Source organism: Chelmon rostratus, chromosome 12, assembly GCF_017976325.1.
Source record: "Chelmon rostratus isolate fCheRos1 chromosome 12, fCheRos1.pri, whole genome shotgun sequence".
NCBI lineage: Eukaryota > Metazoa > Chordata > Actinopteri > Chaetodontiformes > Chaetodontidae > Chelmon > Chelmon rostratus.
This window is the reverse complement of record NC_055669.1, coordinates 22,992,556-23,020,220: the sequence shown is the minus strand read 5'-3', so window position 1 is coordinate 23,020,220 and position 27,665 is coordinate 22,992,556. Positions and strand designations below refer to the sequence as shown.

Genomic DNA, 27,665 nt, shown 5'->3' with positions numbered 1-27,665 from the left:
TGAAGATGGCGCTTTTCAACACCCAAGTTCTGTGGTGGCAAGAAATCACTCATGAAAATGCTAAATTCACGTGTGGACTGGAGTCATCCTGGTGTTTTAAACGGCCTGCAGGGTCTCTGACAAGTGCACAAGCTCACACCGGTTTCCCTTCAATGGGGCTTTGAGGCTCTGCAGCATCTAAAGACTTCATACTGTCACTTCCAAAAAGTCATTACGCACAAACACAAACTCTTACAGAAGTACGTTCCTGAGGGCCTAATTACAGGTAAAACATTTCCACTCCCACGTGAGCAAACATCCGTTCGTTACCTCATAGAAAAGTGCATCGGCCAAAGGACCCCAGTCACGATTCCCAGCTCCCTGATTCATTGAAATAAAGTCGTGTTTGAATGCTCCAATCAACCCATGAAAACAAAAATCCCTTCAGAGTATTTGCAACCTTTCAAAATGACAGACCGACATTAGTTAGAGGTTTCTGCAGACATTACTTCCACGTTTACATTTCTGAATATTTACAGTTTTTGAAACGATATCAACATCTTAGAAGTTCAGCACTGTTGCCTGTTCGTATCAGTATATACATCATATAGAGTACAAGACAAAACTGTGTGCATTGTTCCTTTTTTGCTTTCCATATTCCGTGGAGCCGCCAGCGAAGTCTCTGAGTGGCTCTGAGTGCAGTTTAAAGTCCTGAGGCGTGACAGGACGCCCCCTGTCTGCGGCCTCCGCTACAAAACCCACCAGTTCATCAGGTCATCAGGCCTCCGCTTAAATGAAATACTCCTTTGGGTTTTCACCGGAGGCGTTCTGGGAGTCGGCCTGGTTGTTGAAAGGGAAATCTTGGCTGTCCTCCTGCTTGACTCCCTTCACTTCCTGGTTTCGATACGTCTCTTTTCTCCGGTAGAGGAATCTGGCGGTTATCGCCAGGCCAGTCACAACCACAAAGATCACCACTGCTATGACACCTGCAAGGCAGAGGGCATTTACTCTGACATATTCAGACATGTTGAGGAATATATTTGATTGATTTCTCACCAGGAGTCACAAGGGGTTTTTTAGCCTAGCTTAGCATGAATACTGGCTCTCAAACAACTATAAAGCTGTCGTATTTTTACTTTGTATCATGTGAGACACTGAAAGCACCATATTGTGACTTGATGACAGATACATCCCACTGTAAAGTGTATTTAAAGTGGATTAAGAACATTTCTTGAAACAGCTGTTTAACCCTCGTATTGTCTTCCCATCTACTATGCACCTTTTGTCTTCCCGGGTCAAAATTGACCCGGTCTGGTTTGACTGCTTGTAAAGCATGAAGTATAAAATTATCATCAAATTCTGTGTTGAACCTTTTTAGTCAACTTGTTTCCAACACATCAACATGCATTTTACACTTATTTTTGTAATGTATGATATAATAGATGTAATTTATAAAAATTACACTGAAAATTCTGATTATTTTGACTATGGTTATGATCTAAGGCACATAAATTGAAGTATTATCACAAAACAAAAGTTGTCATGGAATCAGGTTTACAAATTAGTAACTTTGTGTGTGTGTGTGTGTGTGTTTATTGTCCTGGAAAGCACAATAGTATGATCCATTATACCACTTATTGTGGCCGGGTCAAATTTGACCACAGATGCTATAAATTTTAATAAAACACACATGATTCAAAGAATATAGTCATAATCAATTTTACTTGCAAAGAGCATAGCATGGAACCATCCGTGTCATTTTCAAGCAATTATAAGAGAGAAAAGCATAGTTATGATATGCAAACACTTGAAAACGGGTCAAAATTGACCCGAAGACAACAGGAGGGTTAAATGTGTTTTCATTTCTCTTCCCTCTGGAAAACGTATTGCTTATTGATGTTTCAGCATTCATACTCAGTGAGATTGATGTGACTGATATGTGATCACAGTCTCTCTTGTAGTTTTTCTCACACAACAACAACATGGATCACCTGACTCAAACGGTTTTCAAATCTTTGACAACAGATTTTCATCTTGTGAGATGAACTGAACCCTGAGGCTGTGTGGACGGTGGGAAAACACCGTTTTATAAATAGTTAATAAAGTAAACTCTTGCGGTAAAGCAGCTAAAACACACTGACGTGGATCCACAAACCTGTCTGACACCAGCTGAGCAGAGTCCATGCTGTAACTCAGCTGTGACATTATGATGTGTGTTCATCTTTCTGAATGCTGGGAAACCTTGTAGCCTGCTGGCTGACACGCTGACTTCCTGTGAAGTAAATCCATCATGGCGGAGCTTTGTGAAGCTACCGTGAGGCTGAAACGAGGTTTCTGCCCATCTCCGCCTCCCCTGGGCATGCGAGCTCTTTTGCTCCTAATCTGGTTGTTCTTCTAATCTAACTTCAACACACAGTGAGCAGAACATCACACGTTCGGACTCAGCTGGACTCTTCTGTTCATCATATGTCATTATCCAGAGAAAGTTTCTTCTACTTGGGATCCCAAAATAAAATAACAGCTAAAAGCAATATTACTTTAGTTTGCATTTGGAGAGAGTGTCTCCATCAGCAAGTCACTTTAACTTCAGTTCAGCTGTCCTTTGCACACTGAGACACAGAGATTTAACAGACAATTTAAATGACTTTTGACTTATAGCAACCATTCAATCTTCACTCCTGCCAGGCAGAAGATTGTAATTTTGATGGAACATCGTTATTGGCTTCCAGCAGAATATCGTTCATCAATAAAATATTGAGTGTAACCTCTGACTCTGACAGTTAAGAGAAGTCCAGCACAAACATAATAAAGCGAGGTGAATCGGGTTCTAGTGGAGTGAAAGTGAAACGGTTCAGTACCTCCAATCAGAGCAGAGTCAGTCCTGATGGCATTGACTAAAGGTTGACCTGAACCCACTGAGCCGGTCTGGTCTACAGCAGAGGAAGAGAAAGGCAGAAAAAAGAAAGGTTAGGAAGATAAAAAAAAGAGAGAAATAGAAAACAAAGGTCACAAGAATTAGAAGAGAACGCGTCGAGAAGAAGAACAGAACAGAACAAATGATGCAGAGAAAATGAAGTCAGAATAGAGAAGAGGGACCAGGACAGAAACTCAGAAACAGACAGCAGCAGCCCTCCAGAGGACTCTATTAAAGCAACGTGAAGCTGGATAGAGGAAAGAAATGCGACTGGAAACTCCCCTCTGTGCTCCAAATTAATTATCTCATCAAACACATAGTCATGAGTCGCCTCAACAAGGTGAACGCACTTAATGAGCCTGTTATACAGACTGAAACAGCAGCTCGTACAAACACTGGAAACACAGAAACAAAGGGAAAACAAAGGAAATGACATACACTCACAGATATCTATGCATCATTCTCAGGGGCACAGTTCAAAATTTATTTCTTATTTTTCAGCCTACAGGCGTTTTTTTCATGAACCACCTTTATGGTGTCATGTGGTTCACTCTCACTGCTCCCACAGCTGCATTTTCAGCCACAGCAGGCAGCTGTTCTCGGCACAAAACCGCCCATCGACAAAGTCAGCGGCTAGCTGGCGAACATAGTGGAGCATTTAGCGGCTAAAGAGCCCAGTAAACAGAGCTTAGCCAACTAACATTCATTAGGTGAACACAATCACAACTCCTAATAACTGTTCGCCTCATCAAATGAAAAGATGATGATATGGGTTTGCAAATTGTTTCTGCTGCCCCCAAGTGGACAAAATCAGTTACTGTAGGTTTAAGTTTGCGGTAATTTGAATAATCGCTATTTGATTTGAGAACATGTGGCACATGAGCACAGTAAAAACTGAACTAAAGTCTTAGACTAGACTTTAGGTGGTGATGCAGAACCCGCCAAAGCTGATGCTATACTTTAGGACAAAATCCTTAAATAAATGTGTAATTTATTCCATTTGAAATCAGTTCTGGGCGTCTGCTGACCCGGGGCAGCTGTCTGTTTGGTAACCCAACCTTGTTTATGGCCTGAAGAATGATCGCCTTAGCACAGACAGCAGTTCAAGAAACTGGCAACCAACATAAAACATGTCACCGTCACCTACAAACCTGACTCCTCCCATCTTACCTGACAGGTGGTGTGTGTTCTCTGCTGCGTAGGGATTGGCTGAAGCCGAGGAGCCGCAGTTGGACTGAAGTAAAGGTCCTGTGATGACGACAGGGCTGGTGTCCGGGTGGAGCAGAGCAGCTTTCAGAGGGCTGATGGAGTTAAAGTGGACCACCGAGAGACAGCCGGTAAAACCGAGAGACGCCAGCCGGGCCAGGTCTGGATCCAGATCATCGGACTCTGGAGAGAGAGGAATGAGAGGGCTCAAACGGCTCCGGAAGAAGAAGTCATTTTCTTGAAACAAAAGCAGTTGTCCATTGTTTCTTTTGGTAAATACACTTCAGTCCTGTCTCGCCAGAGACGCAGATGAGAAGACTGATAACATGACTTTAGCTTCGCACAAAGACTGGAAACAGTTAGCCAGGCTCTGCAGGGAAGAGTTAAAATCTCTCTCTGAATGACTCAGCCAACCTTTAAGGTTTGAACGCTGAATGTGAATTTTCCTCAGAGCAACTGCCAACTACACGTTACCCGCTGCTGTTTCCAAATTACCTTGAAGACACAATCGACACAACTTTGGAAATGAGAGAGAAGTGCGTTCACTGAGGAGGTCAAGTTAAATTGTCCTATTTCTTTATGGAGTAATTATTGAGAATTGCTTTGTGCAAACCAGCGACAACAGCAGGGGCTGGCGTCGGGGTGGAGGAGGGCGTAGGAGAAACCATTAGCCGAAAAAGCGCGGGTTAATTCATTCATTTCATGTATAATGGAGACATGACGCAGACAGAAATGGTGCCAGCTGGACTAGATCGCCAGCCAGCCTTCATTGTCCTGGGAGATCGTACCTGCTGGCAGACTGAATTGCACAGTGAAAGCGAGGCTTACAGAGAACCAATCCAAACACTGTTGGTGTCGTTATTCTTCATAATGACACGTTAAAGTGAAAAACTTGTCTGCTGCAAGTTCAACCACTTGTTTTAGGATGTTTTTTGCAATGTGGTTTTCAGAACATTAACTAGCTGGAGTGGTAAAGACAGAGCACAGAAATAAAACTTTATCTATGTGAACGAGTGATTGAACATTCGACCTTCTGTTTAGAGGCTGTACCCAGCGTGATCACTCGCCCCATAAAAAAACACGACGCACTGACAGCTTCATTGATTCACGTTTCCTGCTATCAGAGGAGGACAAAAGCAGCTGTAATGATTATCACACACACACAAACAGCCTCACACACCCTTCAACAGAGCAGACAGGCTGTCAAAGACTCGGCCTCCGGTCTGCATCTATCACTCCTCAAGACAGATGTGCACTCTCACGCTCAGATCCCTCCATCATTCACCTGCGCTCCTTCACAGCAGCGTAAACAGCAGCTGTGAAAGGCGACATTACCGCTGTAAACAGCTGCATCAGTGTCTGTTCAGATGACTGAGAGGTGACTGCGGTTTCACCAGAACACATCTGCATGTCGATGAGAGCGGCAGGAAACATTGGCGCAGCCTGTAAGAGCCTCTCAGCCGAAGCACTCGTTACTCCATCACCTCCCTCTCCAGCTCTGACTCTCTGTATTCCTTCCAGGTCCATTAGTTAGGCTGATGGATGACAGGGTTGACAGGAAACGACAGAAAATCCACTTTCCTGCTGCTTTTCTGATCTCTCCGCCTCGTCCGGTTTGACAGAGGGGAGGTCCGGTCACATGCTGACATGACGGGGTTAAAGCACGCCGAGCTGAGTTACACCACACTGGAGCTTTACATCCAACAAGACAAAAGATCCTGAGAGAATCTGTGTTAGTTACTCCATGACATGTGGCGTGTGAGTGTGTTCTCTGTGAAACATTTAGTTGTTTCGAGTTATTTAACAATAGATTTAGGACAGAAACCAGTGGCTAACATGGTGAACTGAAGCTGCAAATGACAATTCTAGAAGATTTTTTTTTGCATTTCCATGCCCCAAAAAGCAAGTAATTATATTTCCCAGTGCTGGCAGAGTAGAAATCCCAGGAATGAAAAGAATGAAAAACAAAGAATACCCATATAACACACAATTCACTCATGCATGTGTGCAACTCAATCAAAATCTTCTGAAATCGTCACATAAATTAGAATATTTTTGAAAATTTGGGGTGTCACACGACAGTAACACACAACTTTCTTTAAATATGCTCAGTTAAAATTTTAGTAGAGGTCCGCTTGAATAAAACAAAGCAAAAATACTCACAGATGTCATAAACAGAAGATATATTTCATATCTGTGCAAAGTCAATCATTTTATCATGGTTATTATTTGGCGTTACCTGATGCATGTATTCTACTAGCCGGCAAGTTTCCTTTCAAATGATGGAGCTGTTTCTGTGTCTGCAGCCTCTCAGCCCCTCTTCTTATTAACAGCTTCTATCTCAGTCTGTCTCTGATGGAGCCAATTACTGTCTCACCCCGACTCTGTCACAGGTTCCTGTGCAGGACTACACACAGGAGCTCGGTCAGGATGTGCTTTAACCCTCCCAGAGGGCCGCGCTTTTTCTTACCGGATTAAAATTTGTGCAGGTGCATTACAGGATGGCGCAGTTCTGCCTTAACTCAACCCTGCACTCATTTAATGATGCTGAACACATCCACGGCTGCTCAGGCTTCTGGAAAGAGTCCAACATGTTTCTCATTGCTCATCTCTCTTGGTTATTATAGAAAGTGAAAGGTGCTTCACATGATGTTCACAACTAATGAATTACACGTCAAGCACTTATTTGTTGTGACAGCTGATTTGACACCAGCATAGGTTCAATATAATTGGAGCAAACTATATTTATCTGGGTGTGATTCATTCATTTTCATTTGTGTTACTGAGTTATCTTATTTTCATCCATTAAAAAAATGAACACTGATAAATTACTGAATTTGTTTCAATAAAAGCTTAAAAAATGTTATTTGACAGTGTTTATTAATCTTCTCTGGAGAATTTGAGTTGGTTAAAAACAAGATGATTGTGGATATTACTTTAGGCAAAAGTAGATAATTAACTTTAGCCATCGAATGAGTTTAAGGCCTAATAGAAAAAACACAAAGGCCGTTGGAGCTTGATCCAGACACTCAGTCTTTTCGCTGTCCTGTGTCGCAGTAAACTGTGTTTAGACTCGAGACGCCGGAAGTTCTCACATTTTTCCTCAGATGTCTTTTTCACATAACTTGAATAACATTTCCATTTGGCACAAACAGCTGAAACTACATTTATTTCTCTGAATATTCCTCAGCTGATTGTCAGAGGACGCCAGACATCTTAAAGCCTCCTCACTTACCGTGCAGTCTGCCCAACACCAGCGACTTGACGGCGCTGAATTCTCCCTCGGACGTCAGGTTAAATTCTTCTCTGGCATTTTGGTCGATCTGAAAGATGAGAATTGTTTCCTAAATTAATTTGGGGAAAATGGTGTTGTGTGTTGTTAAAGTGAAGCATTTGATGATGTCTAACTTTGGAGACGCCTGGCAGTGGACATATATGTGAAGGTTACGTTTGACCTGTGGGTGGCAGAAATATGGGAAGGGTTTTACCAGAAACATTAGGATTAATCTTTTGGGGTCAAAACACACCCAGTGTCATTAAAATCTGTTGTAAATAGTTGTCGAGATATCTTTCTCCACACTAAACTTTCACCTTATGGCTTTATACTGTGCTTGTAAAGATATAACGATTCAACGTGATGGAAAATGCGATGAGATGCACCTCATATTTCAACGGAGCCTCACAACACGGCGAATCAGGAGGCTGCACCCACTCAAGAAGAGGTCACCTTGTGTTTCAGAGTACACAGACGTTCAGGCTGCAGCTCCCGGTTGGATGAAGTTTACCTCATATATCATCCGAGGCTGTTGCTAACAGGATGGGAGATTCAGTAGATCCAGATGCGATTAAGATGCTTCATATTTCACCTGGAGCTGTTTTAATGTGCAGTTTGTCCCTACCGGCCTGCCGTAGCTGCAGCCAAAGACAGCAGCCGCTGGTAGCCGAGCTGTGAGAAAAGTGCTGACTGGGGCTTTAGTATAAAAAGGAATATCTCAATGCTGTACCAGAGTGCACACAGCGAGCGGATGGGACTGCCTGCATCTGTATGTGTGTCATTGTGTTTGCCCTTGAGATCAGCGCCTCATTTGGCAAACATGGAAAAGGGTTCATGTTTGGCAGCTTTACACCTTGTCTACTCAACAAAAAATCACCTGCAGTCCAGAGGTAATGTTTGGTTTGTCCATTCTGGGCGACAGTAGAAACATGTTGGTGCAGCATGGTGGAAAGAGCTTATTGTAAGGTAACGAAAACACAAAGATTCTTATTTCCAGGTGATTATACACTCATGAGAACACACTTCTGAACATTATTTTCCATTTCTGCCAATAGATCCACGCTGGACCTTTAACAATCAACTCTGCAGCCTTTGAGGATCAAGTGTGTTTTAGCTGATTGTTCCGTCTTTACGCCACATTTAACGTGTGGTTCTCACCACCCTCTAACATTGCAGCCGCCTGTTTCCTGCAAATCAGCTCAGACAACCTGAGTTTATCCTGCCTGCCCTGCACCAGAAGCTAGACCAAAGCAAACCAAAGCAAGAAGGAGAGAAGTATCCGATTACATGAAACAGGACTTCAAGGGGCTCTCATGTTGTTCTGCGTCCGTGGGAAAATGTTTGCTAATGTTTTAGCTGGAGGAACGCGATGAGGCGGTTTTACCTGCACAGACACAGAGTCCGTCAGCCTCCTGATGGTAACAGTGTGCAGCTGTCCGTTGGCCAGGCTCCTCACTCTGCTTCTCAACACTTCAGCATCTCTGCTGCTGTCCAGCTTGTACCTCACCTCCAGCTTATCTTCACACACACACAGACACACACACACACACACACACACACACGCACACACACACACACACCAAACCACAAGGTTACAGTTCAGATCTCACAAAAAGGAAACGACCGTCAGAGCTTCAGAGAGAGATTTACATTTAAAACATCATCATCATTATCCAAAAACATGTTATTATTTTCCTGAAAATGGCCTTTTCATGCCTCATAATCTTAGCTAACATTTAATCCTTCAAAAAATCAATCTAAGTTTTTTAAAGAAGAGGTTGCTTAATTAAGAAAGACTACAATATTAAGAGGATTAAAGCTAATTCCCTATCAATAACAGAACTAATCTAATTAAATCTAATTAATTCTCCTCTTATTCAGAACATTCAGTCTATTTATTAAAAAATCCCTGTGATGTCTTCAGAAAGGGACGAGAAATTACAGTTTGTCCTCGACAGCGTTTGTTATATTAGTGTAAATAAACATAATCAATCACATATCAAAGCCTCACAACTACACCTCACTATCTGTCTGTCTTTCTATTTATTCCTAGAACAGAACGTGAAGGAATAATTAGTCATTAGGGGAACCTCCAGCTACCTGCTGCTGTGTTTGGGCTGGGGAAGAATGACTGCAGTCGAGGGTAAAAAGAAATGAGCCATCTCAGGGCCAACAGGAGAAAGCTCTCAGAGATTTAATTGGACACTTCAGTATAAGTGCATTTACCTGACGACTCAGCGGCCAGCGTGTAAACCTGAATGCCCTGCTGTCCATCAGCGCTCTCTGACTCATTAACACCAAAAACAAATCCATTTACAGCTAATGCAACTTTTCTGCTGTTTTATTCAGCAGCACACTGACCTGCCACCCATTAGCAGCCCACCACACTTTCATTCCCTCAGCATCACTCATCAAGTCTCAGATAAGACCAGTGAACACTTATTTTTCAGCCTGAGACAAAACATAATAGCCGGCCCGGCTGGACGGATTAAAAGGCAGTCGAGGCTGACGGGGAGAATCCAGAGAGAGGAAAGATCTGACAGATCCTGATAGATCTGGTAAAGCTGCAGAGCGCTGCAGAGCACAGCAGAGGAGGAGGAGGAGAGAGGAAGAAGAGCGGAGGAGAGGTCGATATCAGGAGATGTCAGGAAGGAGGGAGGATGAGAGGCAGAGGGGAGGAGAGGTGAGATGAGAGGCCGGTGGAGGAGAGAGAAGTAATTGAAAAAAGTTGAGGGAGGAAGACAGGAAGAAAAGGAAGCTCTCTTGAATAGTAATCTCTGAGGTTTGAAAAGTGGACTAAAAGCAAGAGGAGAAAACAAAAAAGGGGAAAAAAGAAAATAATGCAGGTCAAAGGGGAGAAATTAGAGGTAAGAATTTGAAAATACAAGATTGGAATCACACAAGAAACTCATAAATGAAGAGGATGAGAGGAAACTTTAGCACAAATATCTGAACATCAAGTTTGAATAATGTTGTTCACAAACCATTCAAATAAATAAAACCCACTGAAGAGGACACAATTATAGAGGAAGAAGCATTAAATTAAAACCACCTCAAGCTTGAACATCTGCCACATGAACAAACTCCTTCAAAATAAAAGCCCCGTCCTCCTCACCGTGCTTGTTGATGAGCAGGGCCAGGTACTCTCTGTCGTAGGAGCTGACGTAGAACAGCACAGCCGGACTCTGGTTGGTCCTGAAGCTCAGGGAGATCACCTCAGAGTAGGTGGAGGATGGCAGGACGCTGCTGTTCCTTCTTAACTGGAACGGCGCCTTGAAGGTGTAGCTGACGGACGTCTCCGACTTGAAGCTGGCCGACACCTCTGGAGGAACAGGGAGAGTTGAAAAGATATAACAGATTGGTGCTGATGGACGTGGACTTTAAGCTGTGAGACTGATTGTTGATTTACTACTTGGCCTTGTGATCAGGAGGTTTACTATGAAGCAAGTTCCACATCGACTCGACAAAACCTAAAACCCCAGTCAGAGATAATGTGTATCACATCCATGGTTATCTGCTTTCTTCGTTCACATAAAAAGGGGTGTCTGGTGCATCTTTTCACTCTTCTTTCAAATCAAAATGGACCAATCCTGTGCCGCCTATTTCAGCAAAGCGGAACAGGTCACTATAATGGAGTTATGAAGAATGAGCTATGAAGAATGTATGAAAAAACCATGACAGCAAAAAGAATAAGCCAAATAAGGCCAGAAAACTGCTAATCCTGTAAATTCATGTGACAACTGTACATTCTCTTAAACTTTAAACGTGATACAGCAGATTTAAACATCATATACCGTATCTCTCTCTCTCTCTCTCTATATATATATATATATATATATGTATATACATATACATATATATATATACACACATATATACATATATATATACACACATATATACATATATATATATATACACACACATATATATATATATTTTTTTTAGACCAGATTTTGCAGACTTCATATTAACTTCCAGGAGAGGTATCTGAACAGCTTTGCATGTCTGATTAGTTAGCAAGAGAATAAAAAGAAGCTGTCATAATAAATGCAGACGGCTGAAACTCGTCACAGAAAACAGTATTTCGAGCCGTTGAGTCCTCGCCTTCATTTTCCAGCGGGAAAGATGAACTTTTAAAACATTAAACACAGCTCGAGTGCATCGATGTGAGACACAGAAGCACAAACTGTTGTTCTGACTCAGCACGACGGGGCAGGTAATCAGGTACAGTGGATATCACTGTTCAGTGGGAGGAGGGTTAAGAGAGTCCTTTTTAAAAAGCAGAACTGGCTGAACTCACTTATGTTATTGAACTCACTGAAGAGATAAAGGTGAATGCGATGATGCATTATTACTGAGGTAACATCAAACAGTGGACTAAAATAGACTCAAACACATCAAACAGACACTCTTTGAAATAACCTTTGACGTCACATGGCAGCTAAGTATTTCCTGACGAGTGCTGAGTGCAGTAAAATCAGTAAAAAGTTCTCTGAAATAATGTAGATCCTTGACTGCTGTTTATCCTTAACGGCAGATAAACACCTACACATGGAGGGTGCCATTACTCACATTTCCATTTGTATTGATGTATTATATGTGCTTGAGGGAATTCATCACATTAAACCTGCCTATATGCCCTGAAAGACTTATCTTAAGAAGTCACCTTTACTGAACAGAAGTTCCAGACTTTTCTCCTCAAGGAACTACAAGCTGAGACAAGACATCAAAAGAGCTGTAACCTTGGCTGTTGAGATATGTGAGCAAATTACAGTAAATGCAAAGCAGAAGTAGGGGATGGAGGCATGATTTGACACAGTGCCGCAGCTCATAAAGTGGTAGGACAGGTCTCCTACGGCGAGGTCAACGCAGGTGGCAGCACTGAGGACATGCTCCACCCAACATCCAACTTTTGAATATCAAATACTTTACCATCTTTAGGCTTTAGAAAGTCCCTTAGGTTGTACAAAGTTTACTTTCACAGTCCTCTCAAACCAAATTCAACAACGGAAATTGCTGTGAAAATCTGCTGATCAACATAAAAATGATTCAGCAGTTTAAAATGAAGTGTCATCCGTACTCACACCCCTAAGGCCTTATCACAAACCCTGCACCTTCGTAGCCACTTTAAACTCTTCAACTGCACATTGACTGCATGTTTCTGTCTCACTGGTTCCCGCTGCAGCTGCTTTATGCAAACAAGCACGAACAAATCGACCGTGTGCGAACGGCCCAGCGCCAAACAGCGGGCGGACAAAGCTAGCGACTATAGCTGGAGAAGAAAGTCAAGCATCTAGCAGCTAAAGAGACAGCTGGTGGAGACCAAAACAGAGCTAAAAGGAGAGTGGATACTGGACTCACGTTCATCAGATGGAAAGAGACATAATAGTATGTTTTCTGAATCAGCAATAACAACTTATATTTGTCTGTTAGCTTGTTGTTGAGCTCTTCTGCTAAGTGGGAAAAAATGACTGCATGTGTCTTCATATGTGTGTACCTGTGTGGCAGAAGACGCCGGTGTACGCTGACAGGCTGCAGTCGCAGTGGAAGCCGCTGGCTCTCTCCACACAGCGGCCCTGGTTCTGGCAGAACGAGCCGTAGCTGCTGCAGTGACCCGGGCAGCCGGGTCGAACCCCGGGCGTGATCCTCGCCCTCTCCTCCAGGTCCAGGGTGACGCCGTTCAGCTGCAGAGAGCGAATGCAGCCCTGGAAGCCCTTCTGCCTGGACGCCGTGCCTCCTGCAAACATAAAAAGAAAAAAAAAGTGGATGACACTACATGTACATACATTTTAGATATTCAGCTTATGTCAGAGCATATTCCTGTCTTTACCTGAGGCTCAACTGCAACAAACCAGCACACTCTGTCTACCGTGTACCGGCCTGTCATTTGTTTCTTTGTGTTTTGACAAGTCTGTATGTTTCCTTTGCCTCAAATTTTTCACGTCTCCTCCTCCTGTCATCCACAGCAGATCCACGTCGCCTCTGCTCTCCCACAAGCTCCAAACTGTCAACACCCTTCTTATGAAATGACACAACGATGGAGCAGAAATGAGGCAACAAGCTGCCGGTGGAAAACTGACCCAGGGGTAAAACTTTCACCATGCTGGCTGGTCACTGGATGTGGCGGAGGAGGTATTTAGATCATTTATTTTAGTGAAAGTACTAATGCCAAACTGTAAAAATACTCCACTACAAGTTAAAGTCATGCGTTTAAAAAGTTTGTAAGTACAAACAGGAGAATGTATTGAAAGGTTTACAAGTGAAAATGCTCTAAATAACAAAAAACGATAAATCCTCACATTGAGATCTGCAACCAAGAAATGTTTTTGCATGAAAAGTGACTTAAACGATTAACTAATTGATCAACTGATTGATTGACTCATCTTTTCAGCTGCACTTGTTCAATTTACACCAAAACATTAGATTTTAAGAGCTCTTCATATGTTTTGTATGATAAAATCTTGTCAAGGAACTAGTAACTAAAACTGTCAAATACCTGTATGGTACTTCAGTAAATGTACTTGGTTACATTCCACCCCTGCTCACCGGATACGTGACTGATTGGTTGGCTGTCTGCCTGCCTGCCTGCCTAACAGGACATGCACAACAGAAGATGAAACTCTGTATTCAACACTGCACATTCTCTAAGATGCAACATGGTGGCTTATTGTTAGCATAGTTCATGAACATGAAAACCCCCCATTTGTGCAAAGATCACAGATTGTAGCTCTTATTGTGCTCAGAGCACAAACTTGGCAGCTCTTTGCTCTTTGAGTTTGAGCTGACAACTTCCTATTGTTCAGCAGCAGCAGCTTTTCGAACAGATAAATCACTGAGCTCCTCTAGGCCCCGTCTCTCTGCTCTGATTTGACTGGTGGAAATTATTGAACTGCAAAGCAACATCGGATACGCCTCAAACTTTCCACTGACACAAAACAATGAGGAGTAATTTCTTTTTTTTTTTTTATCTTCGTTAAAATAGCAATCTCAAAGATTTTTATTGAAATATATGTCTGTTAAATCACTATCTGTTGCTAAATTGGATAACAAAATAGTGACTGAGCCTATGGCCCACTGATGAAAGTACTGCAATATTTATATATTTGCAGTATTACAAACTGGGCATCTGTGGCGACATTCCAGGTAAAAATTCTGTATCACCTTACTGCTAATGCAAAGCAAACATTTACTGCTGCTTAATGTTAAAGACATTTAACTGGTGAAACACGAGGTGACTTTTATTATGAAGTAGACGTCCTCTTTGGATTTGATGATCTTTAAATATTCATTCATAGGTGTGACACAATAATAATACTAATATTAAGACCTCACTTGATTATGTCGATGCTTGCTCTTCTGTAAATGCCTTTCGGAAGTTAATCAACGTCATAATCACAGCAAGTGTAACTGAATTGCTACACCTGGTTTTCGGCAGTATAATTCACATTCGCACTAATGATGTGATATAGGAGTCAGAGGTGAGGTTTTGAAAAAGTCCTGTGAATTCTGTGTTGTGATGGGAGTGTGAATAAAAGATACCCAGGTAATACACACTTTCAACTCTGACTCTGGAGGGAAGCTATTACCTCTGACTGGCTCGTGCCTGTATCTCAAGGGAAACATCTAGACTCGGCTATGGGACTGAGATGTCATGTGAACAACTTGACACTAATTAAAAAAGTTATTACTCTGGCCGGAGGTAATTTTTTAAGTATATTCATATTATTATAGCACCTCAGTAAATTCCCATTTCAACGTGTTCTTTAATGAAACATGCAGATAAAACAAGAGTCTCCTGGATAATTTTAACACAATAAGGTTTATGTTATGGGTATCAACTCTAATTAATTTTATTTCATTAACAAAATCATGTTTTTCATCAGGTTGTTATGGCAGATGTCTCTAAATCCCAAAATATGAGTCTCCACTGATATGGAGAAGAGTTGTTGCAAATTCTGAATGCAAATTAATACAAAAACACGTCAGCTTAAAAAATATTAATCTAAAGTTGACCAAGAATGCAAAAGTAAATTATTAAATGTTATTTGTGTTATGGGTTTTCTACAAAGTAGAAACTTCAGCTGCAGCAAGACATTAGCACCTGACTGAAGATTAGTTTAGGTTGTTGGATGTTACTACTACTCCATGGGAGCCATAGCTGACTTCAATCCCTCAGTTTTTCAGTACATAGGTTGGTACCTTTACTTTTACTTAAAGAAAAATGCATGTTCTAGAAATCCATCCTTTTTCGTGGTGATTCAACCGGGAGAGTTTCATTCCCATCCAGGCCTTGGTACTGCCTTACATTGTCTATGCAGAAGTTAGGTTAACATAGCAGTACGTGTAGATACTGTGAATCCAGCAGGGACCATAGACAGATCCCTGAGGACCACCTCCTCTGATCAAAGCAACTACACAGAGGCAGAGAAAGGTTATTAGAGAACAAACCTTCCAAACAGGGAGGCTATCAGAGCGATGAGGGTTTTAACCACACATTCTATTGTTCTTCAGCTCTTACATGGATTACACTCTCTCCACATCAAATGGAGACGCTGCTTACAGGAAATACTTAAAAGAGCATAATGAGGGATTAGTGACATGGAGATCAAAAGAAAACATCAAAGAATCCAAATGTAGATAAACTCCACCTCTAACCTAAGGAGCAAAGCTATCAGGGGGACCTTCAAGAGAGTTTCAACCTTATACCGAGCAGCGCAACCTCCAGTGTCTCAACATGAGACCTGCACAGTGTGTACTAAAGCACATGAGAACACATGAGGGTGGAAAACAATTAGTGATACGGAGATCAAAGTAATCATCAAAGGGGATGCGTGTGCGAGCCTCGACATCAAGCTTGGAAGGAAAAATGAAGAATCCAAAACTCAGGAGCTTTGAGAGATTCAACCACATACCCGACAGAACGGACTCAGCTTGGAAAAGAAGATTAAAGTCCAACACGAAATCAGGATATTGTCTGATAACACAGATAAAACAGCGAAGACAATATGAGCTGTGAGGCGTGTGAGGAAGAGAACAAACCAATCATCAAAGACAGTGTGTGTACAGTACGGTGTGTTCAGGCAAAACTCTTGCTTCCATGACCAAAGCTGCTCCGACCAAACCCTAACATCTGGTGCCCTGTGAGTCCTTCAAATACCAGCTTTTCTGTGATATTTAGGCATAATAATGAAGAGTTGTCAGTTGATAGTTGTGTAGTGTAGTGTACTAGTGGCTGTACCTTTGGATTATATAGCAATTTTGAGCGATATGTGAAGTGAAGATCAAAGGAATCTTCACAATCCTCATACACGAGGGTGCTTCGTCTACATGGAGCGGTGCAGCCTGACAACTGTTTCCAGCACATCACCTGGTTGAGAGCAATGCAGCACAAATGCTCAAAGGCTTTAAGCATCCAAAACAGAGCAAAATAATAGCTGGTAAACCTTCACAAAAGAGGCGATTTCTGCATTCATTGCTGAGCTCTCTGAAAATTGCTTCGTATGGATTTTTAGCACATACACTACAAACAGCAATAAAGGAATTGGAAAAGGAACAATGCTGTAGATTATAAATCCATACAAAGCAATAACACGGATTGTTAATCAAAACGACGGACTTCACTGCCTTTTAGAGCGAGGCAGGATTAAGGCTTGTAAAAACAGTACACTGAAATGTGGCTTATGCATTTATACAAACTAAAGCTTGTAATTCAAACAATGGAAACTGTTTGCTTTACAAACCAAGGCTCATATATATATAGAATGCATCTGCTAAGATGGTTTACGAACACTGCATGTCAATGGGGAGGATTGTGTGTGTGTGTGTGTGTGTGTGTGTGTGTGAGACAGCAGCTGGACAACATACTACCCAATTCTGAATCTCTAAAAGTACATGACATAACCTTTTGCTGAATGAGATCTGGAAATCTTTACTCATCTGAAGATGCTGATTCATAAAATTCTGCCTTTAAATGCTGCTTAAATCCATCAAAAAAGAAACTCTATATATCATAAAATTGTATATATTGAACTTTTGCTTCAGATACTTGCAATAAAGAGCATCAAATTGTGGGATTGCTACTTTCAGTGATGTAAGTACATGATGTGAATATTTTCCTTCACCACTGGTTTGTTTAAAGATAACTAAGATATAAATATGTATGAAAGCCTAATTTGCAATTAAATTACAAATTGCAAGCAAAACCAGGGTTGCTGGTGCTTCATAATTATTCTTCATGGCGGCTCACACAATTATTTTCAGATTTCGAGCATGTAGTCGATGCTCAGCAGGCACATTCAGTGTCTCACTCAAGGACACTAAAACAGAACGTAGTACTGCTGAAGGACAAGTGAGCTGTCACAGAATCAAACCTGTGACCTTTTGGTTTCTCTGAGCAGCCAGACCTCGTCTCAAAATGAGGAGACGAGCAAGACTTTGTACTACAAACATCAGAAAACCAAACCAAACTGGGAATAAAAACCAGCACATTTCCATGACAACACATAAATCCATTAGACTGATTCCAGTGAGCTGTCTGGATAATTCAGAGGTAAACATATACAGGCTGAGGCTGATGGTGGTGACCTCAGAGCGGATTATCAGCAAAACACCTTCAGCCAATCAATATTCACCTCGATTTCCCTCCAGCTGCCGCTGCCTTCGTCCAATCTCATCACTGTTGGCTGCTTTGTTTTCCCTCCACAGTTTGTGTTTACTGATATGAAGTGACATACATAATATTTGCAGAATGATGAAACCTGATGATAAATGATGGATTTTTTTTGTGCTGCAGGTCTGCAGATGGAGTGAGAGGTCAAACAGAGAGTCTGAGCTGCAGAACTGAAGTGATGAAGTTGAGATAAACAGGGCTGCAGTGCTGATGAGGTCCGTGTTAGAGATGCTTAATTACATGACTGTCGAATGAATCAAGTTCAGCTTCATTTTAGGATTATTTAAAGACCCTCTCTGCAAGAAGTCACGCCACACATCGGCACTCCCTGATGCATGCTTTATTTATTAAGCATGATGATTGTTCAAGGGTCAGAAACCATCGACTCAGCACTTTCATATTCAATAGTGCTGATTTGGCCAATAGTAGTTTAGCACTTTGACACAGAATATTTATTTTCCTTTCAGAGTATGTAGGAGTCTGTAGGAGGAGATCAGATCTAGTAACTATACTGTCTATCCTGAGTTTACACCTTAAACTCAATGGGGAGCAGGAGCCTGATTGAATAGACGTGCAGACTTCGCCATTTCGCCAATTCAATACTGCTGATCAAACAACAGGAATTAGTCGATAACAGATTAGCATATGTGAAAAAGAGAGAATGTTTCCAGCGTTTTGTGATTCTGCACCATGTCCTGATTTTTAAACATCACTTCCTGGGCAGGATTAGCCGTAGAGGGAGACGTACAACTCAAGACCCTCTATTGATAAATGTGTCAAAATATCATCTCCCATATTTAGCACCACTTGGTGGCATTTAGTCAATACCATCTCAGCATGCGTGAAACAGCTGTGATTATCAAAGCAGAGCAGTTGGACTTTCTTATTTTCTCCTCTGTAGCTGAACAGCAGCAGCTGCACAAGTAACAAACTAAAAAAGATTTACTGTCTATATTTTTACCTGATTTTATCAAACAGAAGTTTAACCAAAGAGTGTCCAGTAACTGCCTCTAGAATCTGTTGCTGTGGTTAAATCTAAAACTGGTGAGGACTCTTTTCATGTATAAAACACAACTACAACCCGCTCCACTCCCAACCCGTCACATATAGATGTTTGGTCAGGACCACTTGGGCTCACTTTTTTTAAGGCACTCCATGCTGAAAGCCATTTTTCAACATGCACGGTGGTCAAAAGACTTTTGTAGACAGGAGGGTTTGGGTGGTTGAATGGGTCATGCACAAGACCTTCACCCGGGAGACCAGAAGTGAAGGTGAATTTATTTTGTACAAACGTAACTGACACACTCATCTAAAGCCAAACAATGATCTTTTTCACCTGTTTATTATTGCTCTCAGCAAGCTTTCTTTTCAAAGTGTTACCTGACCATGCTGACTAGACGTTGTATATTTATGATTGCTAACTTGAGCATGGAGCCCTGCACATTGAAAAATGATAAGTAACAAGTTGGTTGGAAAAACAGTACAGTAAAATGCGATATAATGTCTGAGCATTTTGGCAAAACATCTGTCTGGCCCTCATCTAGAAGCTGTTGAACATGAAGTTTCTATGAAAACTAATTTCCTAAATTCTTCCTTAATCATTTTATATTAATATAGGACATCATGCGCACACGACTACATTCCTGCAAAACTCCTGATAAGAACAGTGACAGTCAGAGCTCTATTAAAGCTGACACATACTGTTCATTGATTTTCAACTGAACATTACTTCATTGTTTTGCATAAACGTGCATAAAACCAATATTGCTGCCTGAACTGCGAGTGCATCAGTCGCAAATGCAGAAATAATGAAGACATATATGGCAAACAATGGCGAACTACAGACAGAGAGAGAGGAACATTTGTCACATGTGGACATTTACCTGCATGGACAGAAAAACACTTAATAAACGGGAAAAGTGGAGATGAAAAGAAGACACTGTCTGAGAGGATACACTGTATACGTAAACCCACCAAAGAAAAGTCTGTGTGTGGGAGAGATATTGAGAAGGAGACATGATATGCTCCAGGCAAATAATGGCAGCACACTGTGCTGCTACGAATGAAGGAACTGTTTACTGTCTGTATCTCATCCTCACCTATGAACAGCTGGCTGTTGAGCTGCAGGTGGAAGTGTCCGTCAGCAGGAGCTTCCTGCGTGGCGGCAGGAAGTTCATCCAATCGAAGCGACGCCTCCTTGACGTTCCGCTCGGCTCTGACTCGGTGCCACCTGTTGTCGTTCAGGGGGACGCTCGACTCCACGCGGACCTCCAGCGGCCCGTTACCCACATCGAAGGAGAAGACCACCTGAGTGGAGGCTGACGGGAGGGAGAAGAAAAGGAGACAGGTGAGACAAGAAGGGGGAGTCAGAAGTAATGATATGATTTATGGAAAGGATGGAGACAAAGAGGAAAACAGACACAAAAAGAGAGACGAATGAACAGAACTGAACGATGGTTCCTGTTATGCTCTTTCCAACAAAAGGAGTCGATTTTGGAGAGTCTCATCCCTCATCCTTTATATTTTGGACGGAGAAGATGTATCACTCTGTGAACACAGTACAAGATGAAACAATATCCCAGCATCACTTCATTTAGAACTGTTCTCAGGCTTGGCCACAATGTTACAGAAACAAAGAGCTGGAGCCACCACACTGACAATGATTTCCCCCGAGGAGAGAGGCTCTTTGGTGCGGCGGTGTCGCGGTATTGGGTTCTGTGTTTGTGTCGTATCAAATCCCATTTCCATGAAAATGCAAAATGCAATACAATACAAAACAAAATTGGTGAAATGAGCTTCAAAAGACAACTACTGGTGACTCTAATAACAGATTCAAGGCAGGTTCAAGGTCCACAAACATGTATCGCATACCTGGCTACATATCCATAAGCACACCCTCATGGGTATTTCTGCCTTATTTTAAATGACAACACACCAATGAGGGCTGTAAATGTATGACAGCTACCCAGCCACGGTTGTACCCATAAAGTAAAAAAAAATACCCTCTTGGTTATTGCTGTCATGTTCTAAATGATGTATAAATTGGGCAAAAGCTAGAAAGCTATGCAGAAACCAGAGAGCTGAAACAGAAAATATTGTCTGAGCAATGACAGCAGAAACCTCAAGCGTAAAGATTTTCTGTCTGTCTCTGTTCAGGTTAAACATGCGAGATACAACTTGTTTATAATGCAAAAAAACTACTGTTGCCCAGAGTGAAAATGTCCTCCCTGAGGCACCACATGTCCATCATTTGGAAACTTGCTGGTTGCGCCCACCTGATGGATCAAACTCCAATATTCACTCTCTGTTTGCTCTGCTTTTGGCCTCCACCAGCTCCTGAGTGAAATATCTGACTCTTTAGCTGCTAACTGCTCCACAGCGTTCTCCAGCTGGTTGCTAACTGTGACTGTGTGCTGTTTGGTGCTGAGCAGGTAGTGTGCAGTGGGGTTTTAGAGCCTTTGGTCCGCTCAGGTAAACAACAATCTGACACTGGTAATTCTCTGACCCCTGTCACACTGAGACCTTGCTTTCACATTGGCATTGCATACACTGATACATTATAAAATATTGATTAAAGTCTCTTTAAAGAGTTGAAGACTGAGGAGGACTGAATTCTCAAGTCAAAGGCAGAAATAAAGGTCAAGCTGCAGTTTAAAATCCTGACATTAACGACAGCATCTGAACGTTTTACATTAACTATACAGCCAATCTTGAAGGCCTTCTTGAATCTTCTTAATATGAATGATGGGGGGTTTGAAGCAGCTGTGGCTCAGATGGAAATCATCAATCATTAATTGTGAATAGATGTTGTGACAGAGTTATACTGCAGATTTACTGCAAAAGTTTTCAGGGGCCTTAAACCAACTTTGTGGCAGCAGTTTTGAAAAGACCACTTGCTCTTTCAACATGTGCACAGAGCCCTGAACTCAGTGCCATCAAACACCGACTGTGAGCCACGTTTTTGTGCAGCCAGATTCCAAACTTTGTGCTGAAGTCAGGACAGGAAGGTCAAGACAGCTGAGTTCAACCTAAAATAACCAATATTTTCTCTCCAGGATAGTCGGATAGAGATTACGTCTGTAACCTCTGGGCTTTACACACATCCAGATTAGGATTTTTACTTCCAGGTCTCAATGACACATCAATCTAATCCGGATTAAATCTTCACCCTCCAGCTCCTACTCACAGCTCAGTTCGATCCGGATGAAGTCTTTGATGCCCAGGTTTTCCAGGAACACGCCAGAGGAGGCCGTGGTTTTGAACAGGAAGGAGATATCTGCGCTCAGCTCTCCGTGGAAGGTGGGAAAGTGGAGGTACGACGTCTCCTTGTCGAAAAACGCAGCGTTCCAGAAGTTCTCTGAGAAACACGATGAAAACTCACTGCCAAGATATTTAGATTGAAGTCACGTAGCAAACAAATGAGGCAACACGTTTCGCTAATGAGCTTACACAAGGGTATGATTTCTATTACACAGCCTTGTTTGATTAATCATGCCAAACATTTATTCATCTATCTGCTCAGGTAGATACAGAACGCCTGTAATTACGAATAATTAAAAGAGGGAAAAACTGCAAGCTACTTCAATCTACCTTGAAATGCACTTAATGAGAAGCATGTATCAGCCTGTGAAAACTTAAAAGGAAATTTGCATTAGCAACAGTTCTGCTAATGATAATTAGCTTTGAGATGTTGAGGTACTATACACAGAAGAATTAATTTATCACATAATTGGCAGGTGGAGTGAAATGTTAAACACCTAAACCAGTATTTCCAAATCAACAATAGGCATGAGAGTAATTAATTTTGCAGAAAGTTACTATTTTCAATTTGCTGCTTGATTAAAAAAAATCAGCATCAAAGAGGTAGTATTTACTATAACGGGAAGATTTCTGTTACCTCTCCACTAGGCAACAAAAGCTGGACTTACTGTCTCCATGACAACGGAGTGGTCCCACCCTGTAGGCGGCCTCTGACTCCGGCCTCTGGAGGTCACCCAGCACCAGAGACCGGATGGGGAGGCTCTCCTTATGGGTGAGCAGGCCAGAGTCTTCGGCCCTGCAAGGGGAAGAGGAGACGAAGATCAAAGAGGAGGAGATGGAATCGGAGGTGAAGACATGGAATGGTGGAAGAGAAAGGAGTAACGGAGAAGAGGGAAGAGGTGAAGAAGAAGAAAGGGGAAGAAAGGTATGAAAGGACAATAGGGAGAAGGAGAGAAGAGATGAAGAACAAAAAGGAGGAGAGGGAAGGGGAAGAGGAAGGAGTAACAGAGGAAGTAGAAAGAAAAAGAAAAAAATTAGGAGAGGAAGAATTAGGAATTGGAGAATAAAAGATTCAAGATTTCTTTATTGTCATTGAGCATGACATGTCAATGAAATTTGCATTGCAACCCCCATGTTAGAAACAAGTTAATAAGAAAGATAAGAAAGATTATAAAATAAAATTAACTAGAATAATAGATACTAGAATAAAATAAACCAACATGCAGTAAAAATATTCCTGTTAAATGCATTAACAATATACCAAGACAATAAAATATACTAAACAATAAACAATAAAATATACCAGTGAAATGTACCAACAGCAGCTGAAATATACTAAAATGTATGTACTGAATGCAAATGGCTGACCACTTAGTAAAGCGTGTGTGTACTTAAATGCTAAGTACACAGAAGGTGCAGGTGAAGGTGTGAAAAGGGTGAAGAGATGATGAAGAATAAGAAGAAAGGGGGAAAAGGGATAGGAAGAGGAAAAGATGATGAGAATAATAAGGAAGAGAAGGAGAGGATGAAAAAAGGAGGAGAGAAACAGGATGAGGAAGAGCTCCTTTCATAGGCTGACACAAGGTGTGCGGCGCCCAGGAAGACATTTTAATGGCGAGCCAGATCGTATCACAGCCACCCTGACACTCCAAACTCCATCTGTGCCAATTTCTCTGACAGATGTTTTCTAAAAGGGCTCTACAGTCAGAGAGCTGAGTCAGCAGGTCTGTCCATTTACAACCATGTTCCGCTTCATGCACTTCTGGTAATCTACATGTCAATCTCATTGTCAGGTGAGAATTTTCCAGAACTGGAGGCGAGTGGCGTGTTCTCACCGCACGATGAGGGTCTGCTGGGTCCTTCTTGCCAACAGGTAGACTCAAACCATTCAAGTACGACTGATTATTTAACAAACTTCATGCGGTCACAGCTTTGCAATAGAGCTGATCTTTGTGAAACTTTTAAGAAATCACAATAAATGATGGCGATAATTATGCACACATGGGCGCTATGTCAAATTAATCAGGTACCGGCACACACAGCATCCTTCACAAATGGAAACCTGCCCAAATAAAGACCTAAATAAGTGCAAATTAGCACTAATCTTTGTTTATAGAGTAATAATAAGCATGTCTATATATTCACAAAGTGCAGTACCACTCCATGCGGTCGGCGTCACAGTTGCAGTAGTGTTGTGGGTCCACACAGTCGCCCTGCAGGCCGCAGGCGCACTGCTGGCTGCCTGGCTGAGCGCCACCCCAGTAAGCCTGGACACGCCCGGGACCGGGACCACCGAGCCACCAGCTGAACGGAGAGCCCTCTGAAACCACGCACACACACACACACACACACACAAACACAGCCTTTAACATCAGCACTGACCTGGAGCTTGGAGAACGGCTCCATCGATTGATGGTGTCACCAGCACCATTTGAAGTCATTTTATCGAGTGTTTCTGTTAACTTTCTTGTAATGAATGCAGCCTAATTAGTGCACACTGTCCGGCTTAATCTAAAAGCATTTGAGGTTATAAGAAGAAAAAAATCTATCTGAGGGATGCAGCTTGAACTGCAGCCTTTTATCCATAATGAACCAAGAGATGCTAGCAGGAGCAAAAGTTGCACAAATACTCTCTCTTTGGAAGTACTATAGGTCATATTGTGTCCTGAAATGAACTGGATAGTGAGAAAATAGCCGAATGCTGTATAGAAAGAGTCCCCATTTCTCAGCCTCTCAAGACGAATCCAGTGTTTGAAGCAGAGGGATGTTTGCCAACTCCTACCACTAACGCTGAATATATTGTTTTTGGATGCAGGGTGATGATAGCATCCAGTGAAAAATGTATTCCACACTGTGAGAGTCTGTAGGTGGACAGGAGTAAGAGAAGGTGATTGGAAAGGTCTCTGTTGAGTCAGCACTTCTTTATTTTCCCAGAGAGCAGCGGGGAGTTTATAATGGAACTGCTCTGTATCTACCCGTTCTTCCTTTTTTTTTCTATCACTTTCACTATTTTCATCCATCATTTTATTACCCACCCCCCAAAAGAGTTGCTTCTCCACTCAAATTTCTCTGAATTAGTGTTCTATAGGAGAGAGAAACTTTGAAGATGTGCTCTTGCAATCAATATCGGACGTCCACTGGATGACTGGCAAAGCAAATCAAGCACAGGATGGCTGGATAAATGACTTAACTGTTTGTGGTTATTCGAATTAAGGTTGATTAATTGTTTCCTTCGACTGACTGACTGTTTCAGCACTGTTTTCTGCTCAAACACAAATAACTGAGATCAAGGCGGAGAATCACAGCAGTGCTTTCAACTAAATGCTAACGTCAGAAAGCTAGCCTGCCTGCAATACCAATGCTAACGTGCTGGTGTTTGGCAGGTGTAATGTTTACCATGTTCACCATCTTAGATTAGTGTATCAGCATACAAACATTTGATAATTAGCATTAAACAGAAAGTACAGCTGAGGCTGATGGCAATGTCATGTTTTTGGTCGGAAGCCATAGTATCAGAAAAGCATTTTTGACCTGATGATGGCGCTAGATGAAAAGTCAGGGGATGAACAAAGTCTCACAGATTCATCCTCCGGGCACCATGAATGCCTGTGCAAAAATTCATGGAAATCGATCCAATAGTTGTTGAGATATTTCAGTCTGGACCAAAGTGGTGGATCGACCAGCCAACAAACCCTGAGCTGTAGTGCCTGCATGTCTGAAAAACCAGATGTTCTCACATGTGCCTGCTGTGTCGAGCAGCTCTGATGCGTTTCTCATGTATAGACTTGCATGAATGTGTAAGATGTAGCTGCTCCCAAGCCAAATTCAACAGAACTTGGTGATCGAAGTGATTCTCCCTCCCTTCCTAACACTCGCCACATCTGAGTCGATACAAGCACAAGAAAACACATGACTAAACAAAGCAAACACTGATCTCACTCAATACTCATCCCAAAAGGAGGAGGTCTTAAACTAATCCTGGACAATCAATTTGTCTGAATCATTTGTAAAAGAGAAGAAAATCCATGAAGGCCCAATAAATTTGCAGCAAAGAGCGTAATGATTTTGGTCTCTCCGGTCGAGTACCAGCCGAAGAGAGCCTGCTTGACCAAACTTTCGATAACTTTTGTTCAACCCAACAAATGAATTAAGAACAGGTTCTTGTTTACAGTCTTTTCTTATTTAAATGTGCACTTGAGGGGTGTTGAGGGAAAAGATAAGAAATAAAGTGCTGTAGTGCTCTCCCCGAGATAAGATTTAAATAAGATTAAAGGATTAAATGGATTAAGATTAGATAACTCTCAATATCAAAATCTCAATAAAACAGAACAGCATGAAATCCGAAACTCATTTTTAGACAATTTCTTTCTTTTTGCTTTGTTTTGCCTCCGCTCCCAGCTGTTCCAGGTGCACATCTGTCTATGTCTGACAGCACTAGTTCTACCTGAGACTCTGCAGATTAGAAAGAAAACACATGAGGCTGCATCCAGCAGACCTTTCCTAAACAGGCCTTACCTGGAGTGTTGAGGAGGCGGGACTTCCTGCAGTGGTAGGACAGTTCCTGTTCGCAGTGCTCCGATTGGCTGATGGCGGCTAACAGCTGCTCCTCTTCAGTGAAGTAGTCAAAGTGGACTGAGTGCTGGTTTCCACCTGGAGATGCTCGGAGTCTCGTGAACTCTGTGTTGTTGTGCTGGATCACCATCCATGTGGTCTCCTCTGGACGGATAGATCGATAGATGGATATTCATTATTGGTTGTTACTGATTAACTACTGCTATTATTCATTCTCTACAGCCATTATCTTTCCATTAGGGTCGATGTCAAGATTCAAGATTCAAGATTCAAGATTCAAGATTCAAGAGTCTTTATTGTCATTGCACATGTCAATGAAATTTTCATTGCAACCCCCATGTTAGATGGTAAGAAAGATAAGACTAGAAAGAGTGAATAAAATTAAGATAACTACAATAAAATAAAATAAACCAACATGCAATAAAAAAAAAATATTCGTGAAGCAATTAAAAATATAACAGAATGAAAATATACTTAGGCAATAAAATATACTAAACAATAAACAATAAAATATGGAAGTGAAATGTGCAAACAGAATAAAATATACAAGCAGAATAAAATATAAAATATACACAGTGAAATGTTCCGACAGAATAAAATATGCCAATGAAACTGAAATGTGCTGATATACTAAAATGTATATAATTATAGTATATGTGTGTACATAAAAGTCAAGTACACAGAAGGTGCAGGTGGAGGTAGAGGTGTAGGTGTAGGTGTAAAGTGCGGTGTGCAGTGTTCACAGTTCACACAGTCTCTCACTGCAGTGAGGGGCTGCTGGGGGTGAT

At 41.8% G+C, this 27,665-nt stretch overlaps 1 protein-coding gene across 1 annotated transcript in view; it reads right to left on the bottom strand.

Moving 5' to 3' along the window:
- Positions 1 to 768: 768 nt before the first annotated feature.
- The window catches only part of LOC121614437 (contactin-associated protein-like 4), a 113,845-nt gene continuing 86,948 nt past the window's right edge, over positions 769 to 27,665 (bottom strand). The window contains exons 15-26 of the mRNA XM_041948300.1: positions 26,821 to 27,021; positions 24,463 to 24,625; positions 22,974 to 23,101; positions 22,232 to 22,402; positions 20,145 to 20,363; positions 12,874 to 13,113; positions 10,489 to 10,695; positions 8,758 to 8,891; positions 7,335 to 7,422; positions 4,064 to 4,282; positions 2,838 to 2,909; positions 769 to 965 (exon numbers count right to left, since the gene is read on the bottom strand). Of these exons, the coding sequence (XP_041804234.1) occupies positions 769 to 965; positions 2,838 to 2,909; positions 4,064 to 4,282; positions 7,335 to 7,422; positions 8,758 to 8,891; positions 10,489 to 10,695; positions 12,874 to 13,113; positions 20,145 to 20,363; positions 22,232 to 22,402; positions 22,974 to 23,101; positions 24,463 to 24,625; positions 26,821 to 27,021 (2,039 nt within the window). The remainder of the gene's footprint in view (positions 966 to 2,837; positions 2,910 to 4,063; positions 4,283 to 7,334; positions 7,423 to 8,757; positions 8,892 to 10,488; positions 10,696 to 12,873; positions 13,114 to 20,144; positions 20,364 to 22,231; positions 22,403 to 22,973; positions 23,102 to 24,462; positions 24,626 to 26,820; positions 27,022 to 27,665) is intronic.